Source organism: Lepidothrix coronata, unplaced genomic scaffold, assembly GCF_001604755.1.
Source record: "Lepidothrix coronata isolate B3197 unplaced genomic scaffold, Lepidothrix_coronata-1.0 Scaffold136, whole genome shotgun sequence".
Lineage (NCBI taxonomy): Eukaryota > Metazoa > Chordata > Aves > Passeriformes > Pipridae > Lepidothrix > Lepidothrix coronata.
In genome coordinates, this window is record NW_016690316.1 from 2,030,420 (window position 1) to 2,052,744 (window position 22,325).

The following is a 22,325-nucleotide window of genomic DNA, read 5'->3' on the forward strand; positions in this document are numbered from 1 at the left end:
TATTAAATCGATGAAAATATTTTAGACTTAAAAAGTAGCAAACCAAGATATCCCTGTGTTAGTAGTTTCCAGAGTAGTCAGTGTTTAAAAGGAGCTCCGTAAGTAGCTAAAACTTCTACTGAAACAGCACAAACTCCTCTTTCTGATAAATACAAAGAGACCTAAGTACATACAAAAGGTACTGCAGAAGAGAAATGCCTTGTAGTTGAGACACATATAGCCTGAAAGAACATCCTGAACCAGAAAGGAAGGAGATGCACTCTTAATGAGCACTGTACTCACACTCCAGCAAAGGCTCCAAGCACCAGATCAAAACCAAAAAAACCTCACCCCACCCACCTCTACCAACAGCATCACAAACCTCTAACAACATTGCTACCATCCAGCATTTTTTTCAAGATTAACTGTTCACATGTAAATTCGCAACTATGAATGTGTAACCTGAGCTCCTTCTTGTATAACAATAAAACAATGTGCAACAAACCCTCAAACCCTGTTCCTCTCAGGCAGACATCCTGAAAAACATGAGAAGCCCAGCCATACTGTTAGTGAATGTACATACAGACATTATCTCAAAGATCTCTATTTATGCTAAGGAAATTCTTTCTTTCAGTATTTATACATACATTCACATGGGACACCATGCCACACCACACACATGCCAAATCAAGGAGATCAAGTATCATGAGACCCTTCTACAAATCTGAGTGTCATTCTTTATCTTGCCTGTGCCAGCAAACCCAAAACCAAAGCCTGAACAACGGAAGTATCAAAACTTCCGTAATCATACAACATTAGGAGTGTAATGATACCAAATAATTTCTAGGCCCCTGCCGTTCCTCCCTCTCTGTTTTTATTAAAAAGTACACTCCTCTTGGACTTTCACAAAGGGGAAAATGATTCTGATGAGTTGCTCATCAAGAATCAATCAAGAATTGCCAACAGCTTGTCAGCAGACAATGGACAGATTCATTTAGGAGCTGTAGTATTTAGGAGCACACAAACTAGAAGGCTAGTAAGCACATGCAGAAAACAAATAGAAAACAGCAATTTAAGAACAAACAAAAATCCCTTTCTCAATCAGACTGACACATAATCCAAAGAGAAAGGCACAGGCCTGAACTGACACAATGACCTCAACTCCATAGTGCAAACACAGTCATCCATACAAGTTTCTCTATGGTCACTTAAGATTGTATTTTGGGGAAGGGGAAAAAAACCACCAATACAAAAACCCAACCCCCCCCAAAAAAAACCAACCCCCAAAAAACCAATAAAAACCCCACACCAAAGACAACTCCTAATAATCAAATATGCCCCATGGTTCTACATTAGCCATAGAAATTAAAAAAATGAGCCAATCAGAAATAATGAAACTCACGTTATCCAATACTAGTGAGAGTTCCAAAACAGTGGAATATTCCTAGTATTCCTAGACAACTACTATAATAGAAACGTTCAAAATATTCAGAAAGGGTCTCAACAACCGGGGTTATACTCACAGAGAATCTATAATCTGCTCAGGTCTCAAGGCAGCACTTTTTACTGAAGGCAAGGATAGGCAAACAAGGCCTAATACAGAAAATAGCAGAAATAGCCTGTGGAAGTCTTAAGGATCCACAATAGTGTGCTATGACTGCCTGTCACAGACAGTAAAAAAGATTGTACAGGAAACGTCAATTAAATGGAGGTCTGCACCACAAAACACAATACTCTCCCAATTTCTTGAAAATAATGTCAAATCATCCTCTCTTTTTGCTCATAGCAATCAGAAGGATGAAGAGATGAAAACTGCTGAGAAAAGAACTGCAGACTAAGAGGTGAGACAAGAGACTATTCCAATGGGAAAAAAAGTTAAAGGAGTTCAATAACTAATATTACAGAATTTTCTGATGCTGATGACACAATCAACCACAACAGAGCTTTTCTGCAAAAGGACAGTAATGAATTCTATCTAGCCAACCTGGGCATATGACATTAGGATCTCTCATTTCACAACATGACTGTGGATGTTGAAAGAAGTGGTAATGGCAGCAAAGGTGATCTCAGAGGGCAAAAGCACTCTACAAAATTACTAAGTGTTGTAACACCCTGAATGAGTGATGCAGCTTTATGCAGGTAAGACTCAGATTTATCAGTAGGCTTCAGAGTTGAAGAACGTTCCTAGAATCATTACTTTCCTCAGGCTTTCCTCACCTAAATGAAGGGGTTTCTGATGCAATCAATGGAATTCACTGCTGCTCTTCACATGTTCAGGGTTCAAGATGCCAGAAAATCCTTGTGAAAGAAGAGTCCCTTGAAAAGTGCTATATTGATAGGAACTATGCTTTGATGAGCTTCTCCTAAGGTCTTATAGACCATCAATCTGTGGAATGAAACTCCCCCACAGGAGATGGTCAAAGCAGCCCTCTAAAAATCAGGAAAACATACTCTTTAGCTAATTCACACATGGTACCCATAAGACTGACAAGAACATAGTCTGGAAAACAGAAAATGATTTGACATTTTAATATTCTCATTTCCCAGTTCAGAAACTGAGCCCAGAGACTAAGAAGGTACTTTTGGAAACACAAGACTTCAAGCCACAACAAATATTGTATCTGCCCCTCACTCTGTCAAGCACTGTAGGTATCATTCAAGACCAGAAATATATCTCTTTCAGGATGAGGGTAGCTGGAAAGCATTTACCAAGGTCCAATAAAGAAAAATCTAATTAGAGTGGGGAAAAAAAAAACCCATGGCAGAGAAGAGCAACACAACGAAACTACTGCCTTCTCTCCATAATCATGAAATAAAGGGAAAATTTAGTCCCTACTCTCTCTCTTCCCAAAGCAGAAAAAACTAATGACAAGATCTTTAGAAGGACGTAACAGCTTAAGGCATAAAAAAAATAGGAAGCAATACTTACAAAATATATTCCAGCTCAAATAAGTATCTCCAAGTAACTGAAGGTCATGTGGTAAATATTTCTTGGGAGAAATGTGTCCCAAGTGCATCCTACAGATACATATCTGAATGAAATTAATTTCTTTTGAGACAAGTGTCTTGAATACAAGAAGTTTCTGTGGCTAAAAAGTCTATGTAAAATCATTCCATTCTCAAAAATTATGTGCAGTTCTTTGACTGAAGGACCTGTTGCTGCACTTCCTGGGCTTTCTGATACAGCACTCCAGCACTCTTCTGTTTACCTGAATGCTACTTATCATTTTTGAGCACAAATTGTGCTCCTCAGGATTAAAGATGTCCAAAAATCCTTAATACAATAATAGCGGATAATAGCCCTGAAGTTAAGTACCTGATCTAGAGGTGTCCATTCTTCCATTCTGCATAGATTTTAGGGCAATGTAGCCTAGCAGAGATCTTTTGCATATCAGTGCAGAGCTACTCTGAAGCTGTAAGTCAAAACAACTGGAAAGATGACATCTTGAATGTAGAGTCAAACCTCAGTGGAATCTCTGCAGAGGTACTCAATCACCTATTGGCCAAGTAAGGTTCAACTGGCTAACTATTACAGAAACTCTCAATTAGACTAGTGATATTTTTTACCTGTGTTAAGATGACTATCATGCACTATGTATGAGTCTCAGTTAATCATCTGCAGACAAAGCATTAATAACTGTTAATATCCATGATTTGGCAAGAATACTTTCAGTACACTTACACAAAGGCATCACTCTGAATTAGCCAGCTTTTCAGACAAACACCAGCACTCTAATCTTTCCACGGTATATCAAACTACTGATATTCAAATATTTAAGTTTGCTGCTTATCCTGAGACTACTCACCATTTACAATGAAAATGAGCTATTTTTAATGCTACAATATCTCCTTACACATACAGACATCTCCAGGACAAAACCTTCTTCATTAGGAGAAACAGCAGTTCAATGTGCTCTACTGTTGCATGTTATGAGTTCCTTCTCCACCCCTGGCTAAACTGCTGCATTACACCTGAAGTTTGCAGTCTTCACCCTCACTTGCCAGTATAACGAACCTATAATGATCCAATCTGAGGGTGATGATGAAACATCATCAGTGTAGGCACTATCTACTTTTACAGGAAATGAGTTTCTCACAAAACAAGTGGAGCAGGAATGCAATTTTTCACTAGTTGCTCATTCAAATAGCAAAAGACATCCCACAAGGCTAGAGGTTTCGTACTGTACATTCTTGTCAGTGTCACTATCTTCTCAGAACCTTCAAATGCATAGCATCTCTCCTTGGTACTTACATCACTTGAGTTTTTCAAATTGCTCTTTAACTTCCTTAATAAGTCTTCAATTTCTATTAAGGCCACATTCTGATTTCCTGTGAAGAGTGCCAGTGGAAAATTAAATTTCCCCATTATCTTCTATAGTCAAAATGGATGGAAAACAAATTGAAAACTTTTTTACTCTTATACCATGCTTTTACTTTTGAATTCCATGCAACTTAGGTGTAGCTGCCATATCCTCTCACTTTTACTTTTACTGTATTTCCAGACATATTTAAACTGAAGTCCTATCCTCTGGCTGCTTCTTTCCTTTACGTATTTTTGTTCTGGTGGCACTTCACATTTTATCACAGTAGCTCAAACATAAGAACTGTATTTATTTTACTCAAGGGTGAGGGCAGTGGGGAAATCAAACCGTCCTTCAAATTTAGCTTCCTTCAAAAACTGCAGTTGGTATCACTCTTAGCATTTTGTCTATTTATGTACAGATTGGTTAAAATATGAAACTATAAACGCAAGACCGTTTCAATTTGTCACTAAGGCTCTAAGATCACTCTGACAATGACCGTACATGCAGAAGTTACTTATTCAATGAAGTTTAGTCATTCACACGTGAGCTACCACTAGTCAACAGGTACCCTAATCAAAACACACAAAACTGGAGAAACAAATACATGCTTTTTCTTTTTTAATTATGACCAATACAGTATCCCACGAGCTAGTATCAGTTTGCCAGAAGTCAACAACAGCAAGAGATTCTTAGGCTCCTTTCATACTTTTACATACCTCACTCTTTAGTTATTTGTCACTTTTTAACAATATATTCCTAGAATTATACTGATAATTTTCAAATCAATACAGTCCATTCCACAGATGTCATGTTTCCATTAAGTCTTCTGATAATATATGTAAGACTCAAAAAACGAAGTCAAAAGACTTATCATTTGATGTCACATTTTGCATCAAAAATGCACTTTAAAAGCAGCAATAACATCTACGACTGAAAATTATCTTTCCAAACATGAATCAAAATTGAATTATAACCTTCTGCAACAAACACATTTAGCAGCCAACTGTTTATTGAATATTTCAAATATGAATCTAAATGTCTAGAATTGATTTCTGCAGCATTTGTAGGTTCTGTAATACTACATCTAGCTTCTGTACTACTATTCTAAACCTACTTAAAACCTGCAAGGTGTACTCCACCCATACAAATTCTTACGTAGCACAGTGACATATCTGCATCTCCTTCTACTCTGAGGCACAATCTAATATTTGATATTACTTCAATTCTGAAAAGGACATCCCTAATTTAAATTGTGCTCCAGATCTACAAGTATTTCCAGACTGCTTTTCAGGAGTAGATTATGCTAAAATAGATCACTATAATCAAGCTGCAAATCATCTTGTCTCTCCTCTCTTTGTTTTCCTCAATAGCACGAAAACTTACACTCTGTTTTTTGAAAATGTCTCATTTTTTGAGATTCCCTGTTCTGACCAGCTCACAGTTTTTTACTCAATGCCCAGTATTTCATTTGGTGATAAGGACAAAAATTACCATCCTCCACCACTTAATGAAGTCTTTATTTCAATACAGTCCTTATTCTTTACAACAGAAAATTAAGTCCATTTTTGTCTTTCCTCTACTAAGAGATATTAATTGCTAACTTAGCCTGAGGTGTGAGCTTTTCGCTTTTGTGAAATTCTCAGCTATTCTGTCATCTATGGGCAATAAGCACTTCCTATTGCTGCCAAGCAAAACTTAACCAGCACATCAATTTTAATCAGCCCTCCTCAAACCCAGACTGCATGTGAAGGTTTGAAAATATAAATTAATTCCACTTATCTCTTGAAAGTTATCATAATAATAAAAATCTAGCCTTCACCTTTGGTTTGACTTTCCTATTGCCACAAATGTGAACATATCCCATTCAATTAATTAAAAACATCTGGTCTAGATGACATGTTGTTGATTTTTGTCATAATTTATCCATAGGCTCTCTCCTGCCATAATGAGTAAAACCAGTTACCTGTTCCTACCTCTCCTACAGGACAGGAGAATTTCCTATAAAACAAAAGCAAGATCCTGCTCATCCGTCACTGCTGCAAAGCTTCTTCACAGTCTGGTCACAGGCAAAACTGCACTCACTCTTCTGGGTATTTACGGTTATAACGGAGTCTAGATTATTTTTTTAGGATACTATAACTAAATACTTTCACAAACCTATAACTAATACACAAAGTACATCTTTGTTTTGATGCTTAGAAGGTATCTAACAACAACCCAGTGGGCTTACTATATTTGCTGCTTAGAGTGAATTAATTATGCATCACCGTTAAATCCCACATTTTTACTTCCAGCTGACATTTTCACAATTGCAGTCTTGCATGTTATTTCATCTCTGTGCAGTCTTATTATAATATTTGTTCATATAGATGTATAAAATACTTTAGACACAGTATCTGTAAATAAACTATTTTGTGAAAACTGATTTCACACAATGTAACAACATTATATAATAACTCCCAATTATTTTTTAATCTCAAAAAATTGATCCAATTGGTGGAGGTTCTGTTAGATTAACATTTTACAGAAGCTTAGAGTACAGGACTATCTCCAGACTTAAAAGACAACTATACTTACTTGTTTTGCTTGCTGTGCGTTTACTGGATCACCAAACTGCAGTAAAGCTTGAAACTGGTTATTCTTTGTGAATGTGATTATCTTCAATACAGCACCAAATTTAGAGAATATCTGCCAAAAACATCACAGAGTTTTACACATGCGTTCCTCTCAATCATAGCTTAAGTTAAAATGAAATTTGACTTACCTGATGAAGAACATCCAGGGTTACTGGATAGTACATATTGTCAATAATTATTCTAAGTACTGGACTCTGCGCTGGAGTCACTGCACTCTCACTAACAGTGGTCCCACTAATGGGAGCGTTTGTTGCCTGCACAGCCGTCACTGCTTGAAGAACAGCTTGGGCCCGCTTTAAAAAAAAAAAAAGACAGAAGAGATATTAATATTTCAAGATAATAGCTTGAAATTAATTAGTAATATTAATATAGTTAACTCCAGAAACATAAAATACTCCACTTATTTAAAACTCAGAGCTACAGACATAACACAACGTAAGTGCAATGCAGTCTGACTCTGTGAGAAGAGACAACAAAAATGAAAACATCAATTAATCCTTATGTCACAGTAAGGAGGGGCTTCAAATGGCACCAATATCAGTCTTTCTAGTAGCAAGCTTATTGTTCTACTAGTGAGGATAAAGGAAGTGAGGATTTTGTAGGTTTCAAGACTCTTTATTTCCTTTAAAGGAAATAAAACTAAATAAACCCACAAACCAACAAACAAAAAAACCCAACCCTACAAAAACCAGAAGTATCTTATTTTTCAAAAGACTGTATCACAGTTAACATTTTACTGCCATTTTAATTATGTAGAAGGCTCTGATAGAAAAGAAAAATGCTAAACTAAACTTCCAAACTTCTCAGTTTTAACACAATGAAATAATAACAAGACTGACAAATGTCAGAAAGTAGTATCCAAGAGGTAAACAAACTGGTGTCTGTTATCCACTCTCTTTTGTAAAAAGAAAAACAAAATCCTCTCCATGTGTGGGGATTTTTTGGTTTTTAAACACAAGCAGGATTTTAGAAATTCAAAGGTAACCACAGGATGATATCACATGAACACACATCTATGTAACTACTTCCACTGCCACAGCTGACAGTATCAGAAAGATTAGATGTCTTTTTCTGAGAAAGAAAAAGTGCAGAAAAAAGGGTTCCATTTAATACTTTCATTACAGTAGCCTTATGAAGCAAAACAATACAAAACAAGAGAGACAAGTGAGCATGCCAGGTAAAAATAATAACCACCATATTAACGCATACTGCATATTTTAAAGGTATTAGAGCTACTACACATTTTCATGTCTCACAACTTACATGATACTCCTCATACTGAAACGAATCAATGAATAAGGAAAGTGGGGGGGAAGGAAAAAAAGAAGACCTAGTGAACACCAGTTGGGAAAACAAACTTTACCTCTACATTTAACATTAATTACTGTAACTCTGCGAAAACATCTTTTGATAACAACACTTCTTTTCCCTAACATATGAAACACACAACTTTCGAGCTGGCCAGATATTTGGCTGAGTTGCATAATTACTTCCTATTCTTCCTATAAGCACAGAAGCACATATGAGATAAAACACACTCTTAAAATGACTAGAAAAGTTTAGACTGTATAACCCAAGGAACTAAAACTTGTGAAGTCAAATTTAACATAAGACTAACTTGTCAGCACTGTCTATGCTTATACACTACATTTCATTCCACTAGAATCAATGTGAATACATGAAGGAAGAGAGGACTTAGTAGTGGTAAATGATGAGTATTTTGTCAAACAAGTTAAAAATAACAACAAAAATAACATTATATATAAATAGTCGATTTGAAAACATACAAGTAGCATGCAAAGTTTTTTTTTTTATTTTTGCAAAACTTAAATTAATTTTCAAAGATCAGATATACCACTGAAAGTATAACATTTATTTCTAAATGTTGCAATGTCTATGCAGAAGGACTAAACCCATGCATTTATGACAGGAGGATGATTAAAGAGATCTACAGTTAGAGAGGTCATTCTATTTTCAATTCTCCTGAGTTTAGAAACTGCACAAAATAAAGTAAGAGATACTTGTTTTATATCTGAGTTTAAATGCTCCTCTTGGTGTTTTGATGTCTCACAGGAAAAGGATTTTCATAGAATTACAAACTGAAATGAAAACTTCAATGGTCTCCTTTGAATCTGTTTATTCAGAACCAACTCATTCTGAGCATATAAGTAAAAATAATCTCCAAAGCTACTATCACTGAGAAGTTCAGAAAAGCTCAGTTCAATGGAACCTCTCCAGTCAAGGCTTGGCTGTCTAAAGTACCCCTTGGTTAAACAGGTTTTTTTTCTATTTTCTTTATAAACAACATACTTGCACCTTCCTCCAGTTTTTTTATCCTATCTTTCCAGTTACACATACTAAGATTCTGACTTCTTCACATCTTCCTGCTTGAACATCCAGAAAAAGATAACTTCAAAATGAATCTGAGCTGATGAGAAAGCCTTCAAATACAGATTAAAAATTTAAAGTTTTGAGTATCCAAAAGAACACCAGATTACACAAGTAATACCTGCACTATCTTTATTTTTTCTTACAGAAAAAAGAATATCCAACCATCTTATACTTTATAGAATGCCTCATGAGATACTAGAATACTTACTGCCAAGTACCTATTTATATCATTTAGTTCTAAATTAAACTTAGTTTTAAGTTCCCAAAGACTTGGAATATATGTTAAGACTGGGTATTAGTATGTATGGTGGCATAAAAGCCGCTGAACAGTCAGCACATCCTATAGGTTGGAAAGGTGAATATGTGAAGTACGAAACCAGTGTCAGGAGAGAAACCAGAAGACAACGTAAGAACGCTGCTTAGGGAATATGTCCATCCACTGTATGTGCAGACAGAATTCATCCTCTACTCCACTTTTTCAAAAGTAAATGAAAGTATTTATTTTTCTTTTTAACTGACAATTTCTGGGTTGTGGAGTCTCGATTTTTAAAAAGCACTTTTAGCAGATAATCAAAAGATTCTAAGGAACAAGAATGTTTAGAAAGATCAACAGGAAAATCAACACTGTACTTGATGTGAAACAAAAGGTCTTTCAACAGATTACCCTGAAATTGTTTTCAGAGGCAACAGCGATAACTGTACTATTTATGTGTCCTAAGAGAAGACACAATTAACTGAAACTGTAACTTGGCACTTACACTGTTTTTGTATCATCAAAAAGGCAACACAAAAAATTAGTCTTAAAATAACTATCTGATTTGTGGTAAGTTGAGTGCCTTTTATCCCTCTATAGTTTGTACGAAATGGTCACTATGTTACTTTTTCTAATTCTTATGTTCTACTAAAAACAGACATATGTATCTATATTTATTGTGAAGTAGGTCCTGTAGAGGCAAGAGCAAACTGGTTTTTGTTATTAAGTACATATGTCTCTAGAGCAATCATTATGGTATTCTTCTCCAGGAACAGCAGATCACATGAGCTGAGGTTACCAGTGCTACTGGAGTGATCATTAAAAGCACTGGAATGTAGGCATTGGCATTAGCCATTACCACTGGGAAAACTCAAATCAGCATTGGAATCTCAGGTGTCAGAATTAAAAAGTTAATTTTATTATCCTACAGTCTCTAAACTAAGACAATAACTTTAAAGTTATTTAAAGGTAAAACAACCCTCAGAATATTTTTACTTCAAGGGAAAATTAAGAAAATTCATCATAATGGAAAGATCACAGAGAAAGCAGAACCCCTTCAAGTGTCACAAAATGGAATGATCATAGTAAAGACTACAGCAGTGTTAGAATGTCAGCAAAACCAAACAATTTAAACATATGTCACATGAGCCAAGAACACATGCCATGCCTCATCCTCCACGGTGTGCATTTTTTTCTAATACTACTGAACAGTAAATGTACCTGGTTAAGTGTGTTATCAGTCTTTAGTTCTTTATGATTGGAATATTGGATATAAATAGGTTGGTTACGAAGATGAGGTGTCACAGCAGAGTAGTAATTAACCATAGTGATAGCTGCCTCTTCTGTAGCAAGTTCCAAAAATGCCTGTAATGAAAACAGTTAACTTTCAGTATTTACAAATCAGATAATCTTCATATTAGCAGCATATTAAAAAAACACTGGGTTTGATAACACATTTTAACAAATATCAGTCTTCAGAAAATGTTATTCTCTATATACTAATGTTATTTCCTAAGCTACTTGATCTCCAAAAATTCATCTGTGAAGACACAGGAATAAGTCCTTATCTTACAGCTAACTTTCTGCTTTAGTTAGCTGCCAACCATTTCCTGATTCACCCCAAAATTTACTAAAAGGTGGTGTAAGTTCATTAAAAAACTGAAAGGAACAAAAGCTCTTTTTTTTCCTGTACTGTTTACTGTTATATGACTTATTTCAACAACATTTTAACAATACATTTTGAAATCAGACATATTAAAAAATAGAAAGCAACAAATTACCTGATTTTTCCCTTTCAGCATCAGGATGTTGGTTACTTTACCAAAGGGTAAACCTAAAGCAATAACTTCTGTTTCTGTCACTTCCCCAGGCAATTTCCTGATATGAAGAACACGAGAAGGAGCCCCATCCATTTTATCATCACCTTTGAATTTCTTGTTGTCATTACCATTAGCTGAAAGACATATTCAGACTGTATTTGAAAAGTTTACTGATATTTTTAGTTATTTATTAAAAAATGCTTTCAATCATAAACATGAAGTTATAAGTAAGCCAGCTCTTTATTTGGTCTAAATAAAATTCAAGGGGTCAGAACAAATTCTGCAGAGATAAACATTAGTTTCATGAAAGGTGGACTGTGTGAGACTAACTTAGTAGCTCTCTGTAATAACTCATTTTCCAAATAAGACAAAAACCACAGCAAAACCTTCACTTTAACTGAAGCAACTCATATAACACCATGTAAGAATATTAATCATGACTCAAAAGGGTTCACATAAGAACTCTAAAGTACACTAAAAAAAGACCAATTAGTGGTTTACCCAGAATTTTTTTGAAAGACAAAAAATGGTGGTGAATAGCTGACAGAAGATAGGCTAAAGTGAAGTTTTTTTAAGAATGCTTGCACTAAGGACCTGGATAGAAAAAGTAGAAAAGTATCAAAGCAAGACAGTAAGCCATTATTAACACTGGGAAGGATCACACTGGAGAAAGGTGATGACCCAGAGGACTGACATCCCAAAATCTGATGAAATCCACAATTTAAGGACAAACTAGAAAAATGCCCATTAAGAACTACTAGCTTACTCATAGAAAAAAGAAAAACCAATGAACCTGATGCTGCCATCACAGATGGGGGTAGAGGAAGAGACAGACAAGATTTTCCTACCAGAATCAGGGAAGTATTAATACCAGTGTACAAAGCACCAGACAGACATTATTTGGAATACTGTCCAGAATTCTTGCATAGAATTCCAGCAAAATTCCACCTTGAGTTCCTTTTTCTTGAACATATCTAATACCTAGCTAGCCAGCTGGATGGAAGAAGTCTTGCTTTTGAATGCAGGCCAGAAAAAAATTATTTGCTTTGGTTAAAAACCATGCTAGTGGAGCAAGCATCAGAGAGGCAAGAGGTAAAGAAGATCAGTGTCATAAGATATACAGATATTAATGAATTAATCAATGCTAAAAATCAGCCACATTTAGATATGAGCAAAGCAAGTGCAAAGACTTCCCTTTCTCTACTTTTGGACATAAAAAATGCAATATATTTAGATTTATCTAAATATAAAAGTCAAGATACTCTCTTAGTTAAAAATATTATGCCTTAGAGGCAAGGTCATGCTTTAATTCCACACCCCCACTCTGTATCACTACCTCCTTCCCCCCCTCAAAAAAATTTCCACAACTGAGCTTTCTAAAAAGTTCTTGCACTACAGAACACTAAGCATTTTCCAACTTACTACAGCAGAAAAAACCAACAAAAACCCAGCGACATTTGAAACTGGTCGAAATTCAGCTATAGGTATCTCCAACTGACAGTGCTAGAAGGGCTCAAATCCATGCAATAGTATGTATTTTGTTTTGGTCTGCTGCACAGAAAGACAAATTTGATGGAACATAGGAGAGTAAAATTTAAAAAATACACACTGAACTAGGATCTCAAGTCTATCCTTAGTCTGCATAATGCTCTAACTTGTATAATTTTGGAAAACATGGTGAGATTGAGCTTCCAAGTAGCCAGATTTTAACTCTTCAGAATTACACAATACAATGCTTTGTCTCAAAGGGACAGGCAGTCAAAGTTTATGAAAATTACTTCTATTTTTTCACCTGAGGCTCATCATGCAACAGTCCTCCCTAGTCATCAATTTAAATTTCTATGAAAAAAAGAAAAAAGGAAGAAACAAGGTGAAGTGGGATAGGCTGGACAATGCACTGCCAACAAACTTGCAAAAAGTAAAAGAATTACAGTGATACTAAAACTGCATGTCCAATGCCCTTCATACTTAAGCTTTCTCATAATTTCAATTCATTACAAGTTTCAAAAATTAAATATGAAACATTAACAATGAGAAATGAGAAAATGAAAATAAAGTTTTTTAAGTGAAAGCATTTTCTGAAACTGATTAAGAAACCTCTGGTTTTATTACACCACCAGAAAAATATACACCATGAACGCTCAGATCACTGCTTAGAGAGCTGTTTTGTATTTTGTGTGGTTTTAAACATACAACTTTAACATATTAACTTTTCCACAGCAAGAATAATTCCAAGAATTATTTTTTAAATGAAAGCTTTTATTTGAATTAGGTTTTAGGTAGTCCCAGCATTTTTAGTAAAAGTATCACTGGCCAGTATAAAAAGACTCATATATATGTATATGAAATGTTCCTTTAAGAATTATTTAACACAATGGTTTAATAATTATTGTATTATCCAAATAGATTGATTTTCCATCTATTAGCACTGCTATCCAATATTGGCATTTTACACAGTTATTCAACTTTTTTTGCAGTAGGTTTAAAGTTTAAAATAAATATTTTGTTGTACTAAATATATATTTTTTTCCTAAAGAGCAGTTAACAACTTTAATTTAACTCATGTATACAAATCTCACATAATTTTATCTTTTAAACTGTCTTAAACATCTACTAAACTATTCTTTAAACTTTTTTTACTTACTGTAAAAAAAAAAAGCTATGTAGAGAAGTGCCTACACAAAAGCATCTATATGAAAAAGTACATAAATATATTAAAGTATTATATACAAAAAGATACAGAATTAGGCACTAAGGAATGTATGGCAATGAGATAAATGGGGTGTGGAAGGGAAAGGATGGGGGGACTGGCAATAAGCATTCTCTGTGCCATGGAATTGCCCAAAGAAAATTTTCAGCAGTTGGGCAAGTAACCATGACAAAAGCTCGTTATTACTTTTTGACAGAGGCATATCTTGTACAATGAAAGCTGAACATGTGGGGAAAAAATGAAGCCCACCATCTTAAAGTAAAATTTATGCCAAATTTAACAGTGGATTTTGGAAGTCGGAAGAAATTAACACATCAGTTGTTGAAAGCAAAGAGAACGTGTACTTTTTCTACTTTTGATCATGCAGCATAGCCTAACACTAATTTACTGTTTCGGTAATGGCAGTAATAAAGTGTCATATACTAAATACACATGCACATACACAAGTGAATTTTTCAAAACATTCGTGGAACAAATTAAATTTAGTTTTTAGAAGAGTTATTGAGAGTTTCTGGCACTGTATGAAACCTTTCTCCTTAACTGTAGTCTCTGATTTATCATTATAAATGGTAATTCTCAGCTGAAGACACATCATTAAACTGCACTTGGGAACAGAAAACCAAGTTTCCAACATGGGAACTCAACTTGTATAGAGCCACTGAAAGGTGAACTCAACTACTGTTGAAACAAAAATTTCATTCTCTAACAGCTGTATTGGCATAAACAGCATCCATAAAGGTCAAAAAGTAAGTCAAGAGGAACAAGGTACTCGAGGAATAACATGGTCTTTTGGTAGAAATGGAGTCTATGGCTAAGCAAGCAACCCAAAAGATCCTTCCCTATACAGCAGTTAAAACAAAATTGCTGAAAACTATGGGGAGGTCAAGGGATATTGTTAGGGGAAACCTCAAAAGCTGACTAATAACTACAGCTGAGAAACTGCTATTAAACTGGAAGCTTACTGGCAAGTAGTTATTTCATCATGTAGTTTGGCTTTCATCAGACTTGAATACCCTGATGCAAATCAAGCATCTTGTGCTAACATTTTAACAAATATAAAGATGCACTGAAAAGGACCATGCTACAACATTTGGGGGAAAAAAGTTTTAAAAAAATCACAGTGGGAATGGCTAAAACACAGTGTTAGTATTAGTTCATTTACTTATCAAGTTACAGCCTTAAATATATAGTTAAAAAAATATAATCAAAAAATCACAACCATAACCCTGAATCATAGAAACATTTTGGTTAGAGAAGACCTTTAAGATCAAGTCCAACCACTAATCCTGCACTGCCAAGTTGCATTGAACCATGTCCCCAAGCACCATATCTACATATCTTTTAAATACCTTCAGGGATGGTTATATTCAATTCAGACTACCAAAATCCCCCGTGTTCTGTAACAACCTTTGTACTGATCAAGTCCTCTTCACCTCTCCACTAAGGAGAAGAAAAATTAGTTTTCAGATGACATCAGATGTGTACTTCTACACAAAATCTTATCTCTACTAACGGCATTCAAAGCATTATTTTCCCATATAAATAGGATACTACAGTTTAAATATAATTGATATATAAGCCACATCCCTGCTGCACAGTTCTTTCAATTCAGCATAAATCAGCTCGTTGAAATTGAACGCTTACGAGCTGACAAAGCCTATAAATGGCTACAATCTGAGCAACTTGGGTCCTAATTTTCAGTTAGAAACTTCTATTTTAATAAACACAGAAAAACCTATATAAAAAAGCAACAGAATGAACTGCAATATACACAAGGCATATTTTAAGTCCAAGTCATTCATTCAAGCTATGAAGATTCAATGCTCCCAAGCAGTTTTTGCAGAAAAACTGATCTTCAAGTTCAGCATCGCTGCTAGCAAAGACCGAACAGTTTACTTCCTGATTACAACTATTTTTGAAAAAATATTTTTCATAAAATTTCATCCTAGAGGACTTTCTCTGCACAAATTTTTTTTATTTGTTGAGAAATACACAAATAACATCTAAGAGTTCTGAGATCTTTATTTTAGGTACTTTATTTTAGGCCTTCCTGGAACACTTATTTTGTTGTCCAGTACAATGAGTTTGTATGTAGTAAAGAAGCTTACTAACAGCAGTATTCATTACTGATGCTAATGTAGAAAGTACTTCTTGTTTCACCCTGGCTAAATATACGAAATTTAATGTTATCAGCAAGTGGAACAACACAGGACACATATTAAGATAGGAAATAAGTAACTAAGAGAAAGGCAGTGGAATTATGAAGAGATCTAGTTTACAGTTGTGGATTATGACCACACAGAAATAGTAAATGTTGCACTGGCTACTGAACACAATCATCTGCCTCAAACAACCAGCTATGGAAACTGTAGATAATTACAAATTGAGAGGGTATAACAGAGATCATGTGGTTTCATTTCTGGAAGGTTCTTTCCTTAAATATATGTACCCGGCCCTGATGAAGTGACAGAATGTAGGAAAAGGAGACCTGTTGTCTGATCCAGTGACAAACTTCTCCACAAGTGCTAACAGGTTCCCAAAACCAAAAAAATAGGATCTTTGTTTTAATACACAAATCTTCAAAAGCTCAAATTAAAGATAAAATCTGGAATTTAAAATGCTTGAAAGAACAAAAAAGGAGATACTATGCCCAAAAATAAGGTAGAGACACATAGAATATGAACTTGTCTGAAGTATGCATTTGTTAATCTTAAAATTAGAGATTACATGGTCACTGTTAATTATGCTTTGGTTGGTGGGGGTTTTTTGTTGTTTACCACGGACGTGGGTCATGTGCAAATGAAAATCTTGACCAATCAACTAGCTTTTAGTACAAAGAATATTGCTTAACAGGAGTATGAGCTTAAAGAAGTAAACAAGGTGAAACAATTAAGAAATTTAACTACTACACAGCTTTTATCTGGCACATCTGCACATAGGCTGCACCCCTATTTCAAAATCCACTGAGCATTATGTTTTCTAAGTAACGATGATAACACATTCACAATATGATATAGTGGCTTTTCAGTGTTGCACAGCCTAAAACTAATACACTTCAATTTAGCACTTAAAAATATATAAAAATACTACAGCTAGAGTAAAATCCAACTGAAGTGGAACAACAATGAATTACCATGGCATAGTGATGCAGACAGAAACTACCTAAATTAATAATAATAGCCACATTTAATTTCTCTCATCCTGAGGTTTTTTTTATTTTTGTTTCTTAATTTACAAAAAGATTATATTGTTCAGACATTCAGAGCATTAAAATGTAGCTCATCTACGTGCATATCTGTAGAAAAATGTAAATTATACTATATTATTAAATTATTATACTTTCCAATCACATGTGATGTACTTCTTCAAATCTTTCCAATTATTATTAACTGTAATCAATTTACAAACTTCAGAAGTAAATTATCTATGTTTAGGCATCATTAATGTTAACTAATAACCAATTTTTCTTAATGTGCTATCAAAAAATGGCACATCTATGTTTATTCCCCAAGTTAAACACAGCACTTGAAATATTATTAGCTTGTATGCCTCAGTGCTAAGTACTCTGTTAATACAATGAATTACCTACCAAAGTCACTGCTAACATTCCCTGCTAATTAAGTAAAAACAAGATCTAGATTAATAGTATCATTTAAAGCTCCAGGAGTTTGGTGAGCTCAGTTACAAAAGGATTTTTGGAATGTTTCTACTGATTTACCTTAAACACACAAACGTGAACAATGAAATTGGTGGCAGCTGTAACAAGAAAATCTGACAATTTCTCTGTTTCAATCCCTTGTCTTTGACAAGCCAATTTTCACAGAACTGTCATTAACATCTTTTACTTTTTATCTACATCCCTTAAAAATGTAACATTTACAGTTCATGGCATGAGCAGCCTCATACAGGTAACTATTCCTAGAACTTCCATTAAGTACTACTCCATCTGAACAGCAAAAGCCTCACAAGTTCAGCATAAAAGCAACCCATTACAGAGGAAACACCTTTCGTAGTTCTTAAAGAGACTTTTTTCTTCAATTTAAAAGCTGCAGAATAAACAACTGCAGTTATGTATTTACTGAACATAAGCACTGAAAGGTAAAAAAGTTATTTATGTACAATCATTTACAATGTGCATTACTAATGTCTTCATAAACACCCAGAGTCAAAAATATTTTTTAAATATCCTGGTTTCAGCTCTGGTTTCTCAGAATCTTGTTACCAAATCATTTTAGTTTACCCAAACAGCCTTTCCAGTCATTGTGCACCAACATGAAAAAAATTAACTCACAGATCTTTATGATAAGGTTATGCTCTACAAAGAGATCAGAATCAAACAAGATTAAGATAGAAAATACAAATAAACTTTAAAAATATTTTTCAGAAAAGCTAAAGGAAAACACTAGTAGTAGTTCAAGCAGTAGCAGAAGGTCTGTAGTTCCGACAGTACAACTTCAACATATTAGTGTCAGCTGGTGTCAAAAAGGTCAGAAACTTAAACATCTAACATAAAAAAAGAACTTCTTAGAAAAGCTTAGATATTTGCTGACCTGGAACTTTACAGGCTGTCTTCCCTTGCTACAAATTCTAATCTAGTAGATGGGATTCTTCCCTCAATGTTTACAGACTACTGTTCTGCCATACTATTCAAACTAGTTTAGGAAAAAAAATAAATCTTGTATATTTAAATACAAATGCTTATCTGAAATTCCACAATTCCACAATGACACGAATCAAATCATGTTCAGGAGATACAACGGTTCTGAATTAAGTGATAAAAGAACTCACACAGGAGTCACGCTCATCGCAGTCTTTCTTTTAAGGTTTCTCTACGCAAAAGACACAGAAGGTACCTAAGACAGTAACTTCACTTGTAGTGAATGTTAATACAACATATTGTCAATCTCCTCTTACCTGTACGGTCTTGAAGGTGGATACTGATGACACAAATGCTTAGGAAATGCCCAAGGATCGAGCCTTGGATTTTGAGCCATGTCCAACACAGTAGGCATTTCCTTATTTCATATTGTTTATAAAATTATGAGTGGTTCAAATAATCAATAAGAACACAAATGAAATGTTTGCACACCAATTTCACATATCTCTTTCACAAAAAAATATGACAGGATTCATATGTAATACTCTCTATAGGGCAGAGAAACCATTCCTCTCATGCCTTTCACTAAGAAAAAATTAGAGTAAGAGTATTCATAAAAGCATTAAAGTACTACAGTATTCTGACGGAATGGCAGCTGAATACAAAAAACCACTAATGGAACAGTTACCATGATAAAAGGGTAGGAAGTTGGTTTTTAAAAACTCATCTTCAGCCTCACCCATAATGACACAGCCCTCAGTTCTACCAAAAACACACACTTCCATAAAAAGTTACATTTGTTTTATAACTTAAGCATTTGGGTTTAGGTTAATGTTTCTATAGCACAGATTTAGAAAGAAATGAGGCTGTGATTGACAAGGTTTTGCTCTAAGTTCTGCCCTGCTAGGGCACTACTAGCAACAACTGGTTTTTTGATTGTGCATACTTTTACCAATGAGGCTCAGAGGATTACAAACTGTCTCTTTCTTCTGTTGATCTCTGTATCTGCTTGAAAAAATATCATGGGATCAGATACTGGAAATATCAAGGTCAAAACCAGAATAGGTTTCTAGATACATCAGAAAACAATGGCCAGGTCTGATAAAATCATGACACTTCCCAACTCTAAGAATGAAAGGGCATTAGCCCTAAAAGGCATATCAGTTTCAAGAGTTACAGAATAGGCCGATTTCTACAATGTGTCTCATTTACAAAGAACTTAATAAGTGATCACAGATCTCTTAAGCCCTAGAAAATCTGAGAAAGATTCCTCACTACTATGCCTTGGCTACAGCAAAATAAACTCTATTCACAGAAGTTTTAAATTCTTCTAAAGAGAACAGTAATAGCAGAACTGAAGCAAAAGGAGGACATCAATTCAGACACAAAGAACATTTGAACTCATTGGGTTTCAGGAGGTGGTGACAGAAAAATTAACACACAAGTTTCCATTTCAGATCTAATTAATTCTGAGTTTACAATCTGAACTTGTAAACTGTGCAAGTCTGGAAAAATACTTCCAGGTCCACAATAAGTCAGACAGCTACAGGAGGATATATTCAGAAATAATACTGAACTTAATACTGGATTTATCCTACTCTACAGGGTTTTTTATGCTATTTAAAAAAGGCAGGCAGAAGTTAAATTTGAATACAATAACAAGAAACTGTTTTAAAAAAAAAAATCTCCAAACAAACTAGCCCCCTTTCCACTGACCTCTGTGGAGAATTATTTGAATTACAGGACTGTATTCAGAGTGTGGGTTTTTGTTTGTTTGTGATTATTTTTCCACCAACCAACCTCCTTTATGTACTACACAACTTATACGAAACCTTTTACAACAGTCAACTGCTACTACAGGAGCCAGGTCACTGCTCTGGCCGCTGCTGCTTGCTAATGAGATCGTTTCTTGAGAAGTCACTCATGGTTCTGGATGCAAAAACAACAAAAAAACCCCAAACAAAACACACACACAAAAAAAGGAACACACACACAAAAACCCAAAACACCCATACAACAAAGAAACTCACAAGAATAAAACCCAAACCCTAAATCAGCTTAAAATGGGTGGAAATAAAAACAAGATGGGAATGAACATCTGTATTTGTTAAATACATCAAACTCCCAAATTAACCTCATGAGATCAAAACAGCCTTTTCCATTTTAAGAACTTTTCACAAAGAGAAGAATTTCTATGTAAAGGCTGCTTAGACAAGCTTCTGCACTTTTTCTTCTGAAAACTCAAAATTATAATAATTCAATTCTTTTCCTTTAGCCTTTTTTTCCTCTGATAAATTAAGTTGCATTTAGTTTTCCTGAACTAAAAGTTTTTCTGAAAATATATGTGGAAAATTATGTAATATTTAGAACTTTGTCCTCATAACAGTGCTCTCCCTCCCCCTCCCACTGCCCAAATCCAAACTCTTACACATACAACTTGAACTCCTTTTCATTCTAGCTTCTCATTTAAGTTAAGAAAACTGCTGAAGCACTAATTAATATCCAGGACTGCAGAGGACATCAAGAAAACGAAACAAGAGGGACCTCTTCCAGAACCAGAATTCAAAATGGCTATGAATGCACTACACTGCACTTTTGATCTATTCCAAAGTATCATCACCTTTTCACCTCTGGTTACAGAACTGCCAATGGAAGTGGTTCTCTTCCTCCTCCCAACACTGCACTATGTTTATCAACTGTGCAAACACATGACTGATCCATGTGCAAGCACATGACTGCTCCAAGGGAAAACATCATTTTGTTAGTATAGTTAAATGCTGGATTAGCTTATTCTGCAAGTTTATTAGCACTCCAACAGAAGAGAGTATAGCAGAAACATGTGAAGTTGGGTGAGGTTTTTTTCTGCTTGTGCTAAGGATGTAGGATGAGAAAGCATAGAGCTACCCATTCTGGCAACAGCTGCTACCACAGCACCCTAAATATAACAGGAAATTGCATCCTGAATCCCAATCTCTTACTAATAGATTAAATGGAAAGAGTCTGCTACTAAAATCAGTGATTATAGTGCTCAGCACATAAATACAGAAAATAAGGCACAGTAAAGCAGTGAACCAGGCAACTAATTGGAAAGCCCAGCAACCCTCTGATACCATGAATCAATTCCTCCACATCTCTAAGGAAAAAAAAACCCAACAAACCAAACACAAAACAACTGACAAGATGAAAAAAAAAAAAAGGCAAGACCTCTAAAATAAGCTTTCCAAGGGAATTCAATGCACATTCAACATACAGGAGCATCAACTGCAAAAGAAGACATTTTAATAAGTGCCAAAAACCTATCTTGCATCACCAGAAATTTGATTAAAGAATAACCACTCACTTTGCACTGACATTCACCACTGCAATCTCAAACTGTAGGAGCAAAGCGAAGCTTCCTGCTTTAGCAGTCAATCAGAACAGAGGAAAACTCTGCTCTCCTGAATCCATACTGTAGTACGAAACTGGCACAGTGCTCTTCCCTGTAATGCCCAGACTTGCAGGTGTCTAAGTGTGAAAAAGTTGATGCCACAGAGGAGTTAAGCTGTTTACCTTTGCTTGGCACTTGGGATTCCTTATTTTAAAAGCAGCTGTACAAGACAAGTGTAATTTTTCATCCCATCACTCACCAACAATTT

The 22,325-nt window shown here is 35.0% G+C and overlaps 1 protein-coding gene across 6 annotated transcripts in view; it reads right to left on the reverse strand.

The window, feature by feature from the left end:
- Positions 1–22,325, reverse strand: part of PTBP2 (polypyrimidine tract binding protein 2) — a 49,642-nt gene that overhangs the window by 12,782 nt on the left and 14,535 nt on the right. For 5 of the 6 annotated variants that reach the window (XM_017827243.1, XM_017827242.1, XM_017827240.1 and 2 more), the window contains 4 exons: positions 11,345–11,517; positions 10,785–10,928; positions 7,048–7,212; positions 6,861–6,971 (listed from right to left, as the gene is read on the reverse strand). In XM_017827243.1, coding sequence (XP_017682732.1) covers positions 6,861–6,971; positions 7,048–7,212; positions 10,785–10,928; positions 11,345–11,476 — 552 coding nt within the window. In that variant the 5' untranslated portion in view covers positions 11,477–11,517. Of the gene's footprint in view, positions 1–6,860; positions 6,972–7,047; positions 7,213–10,784; positions 10,929–11,344; positions 11,536–22,325 lie in introns of all 6 variants that reach the window. The other variant, XM_017827244.1, reaches the window with a different exon arrangement.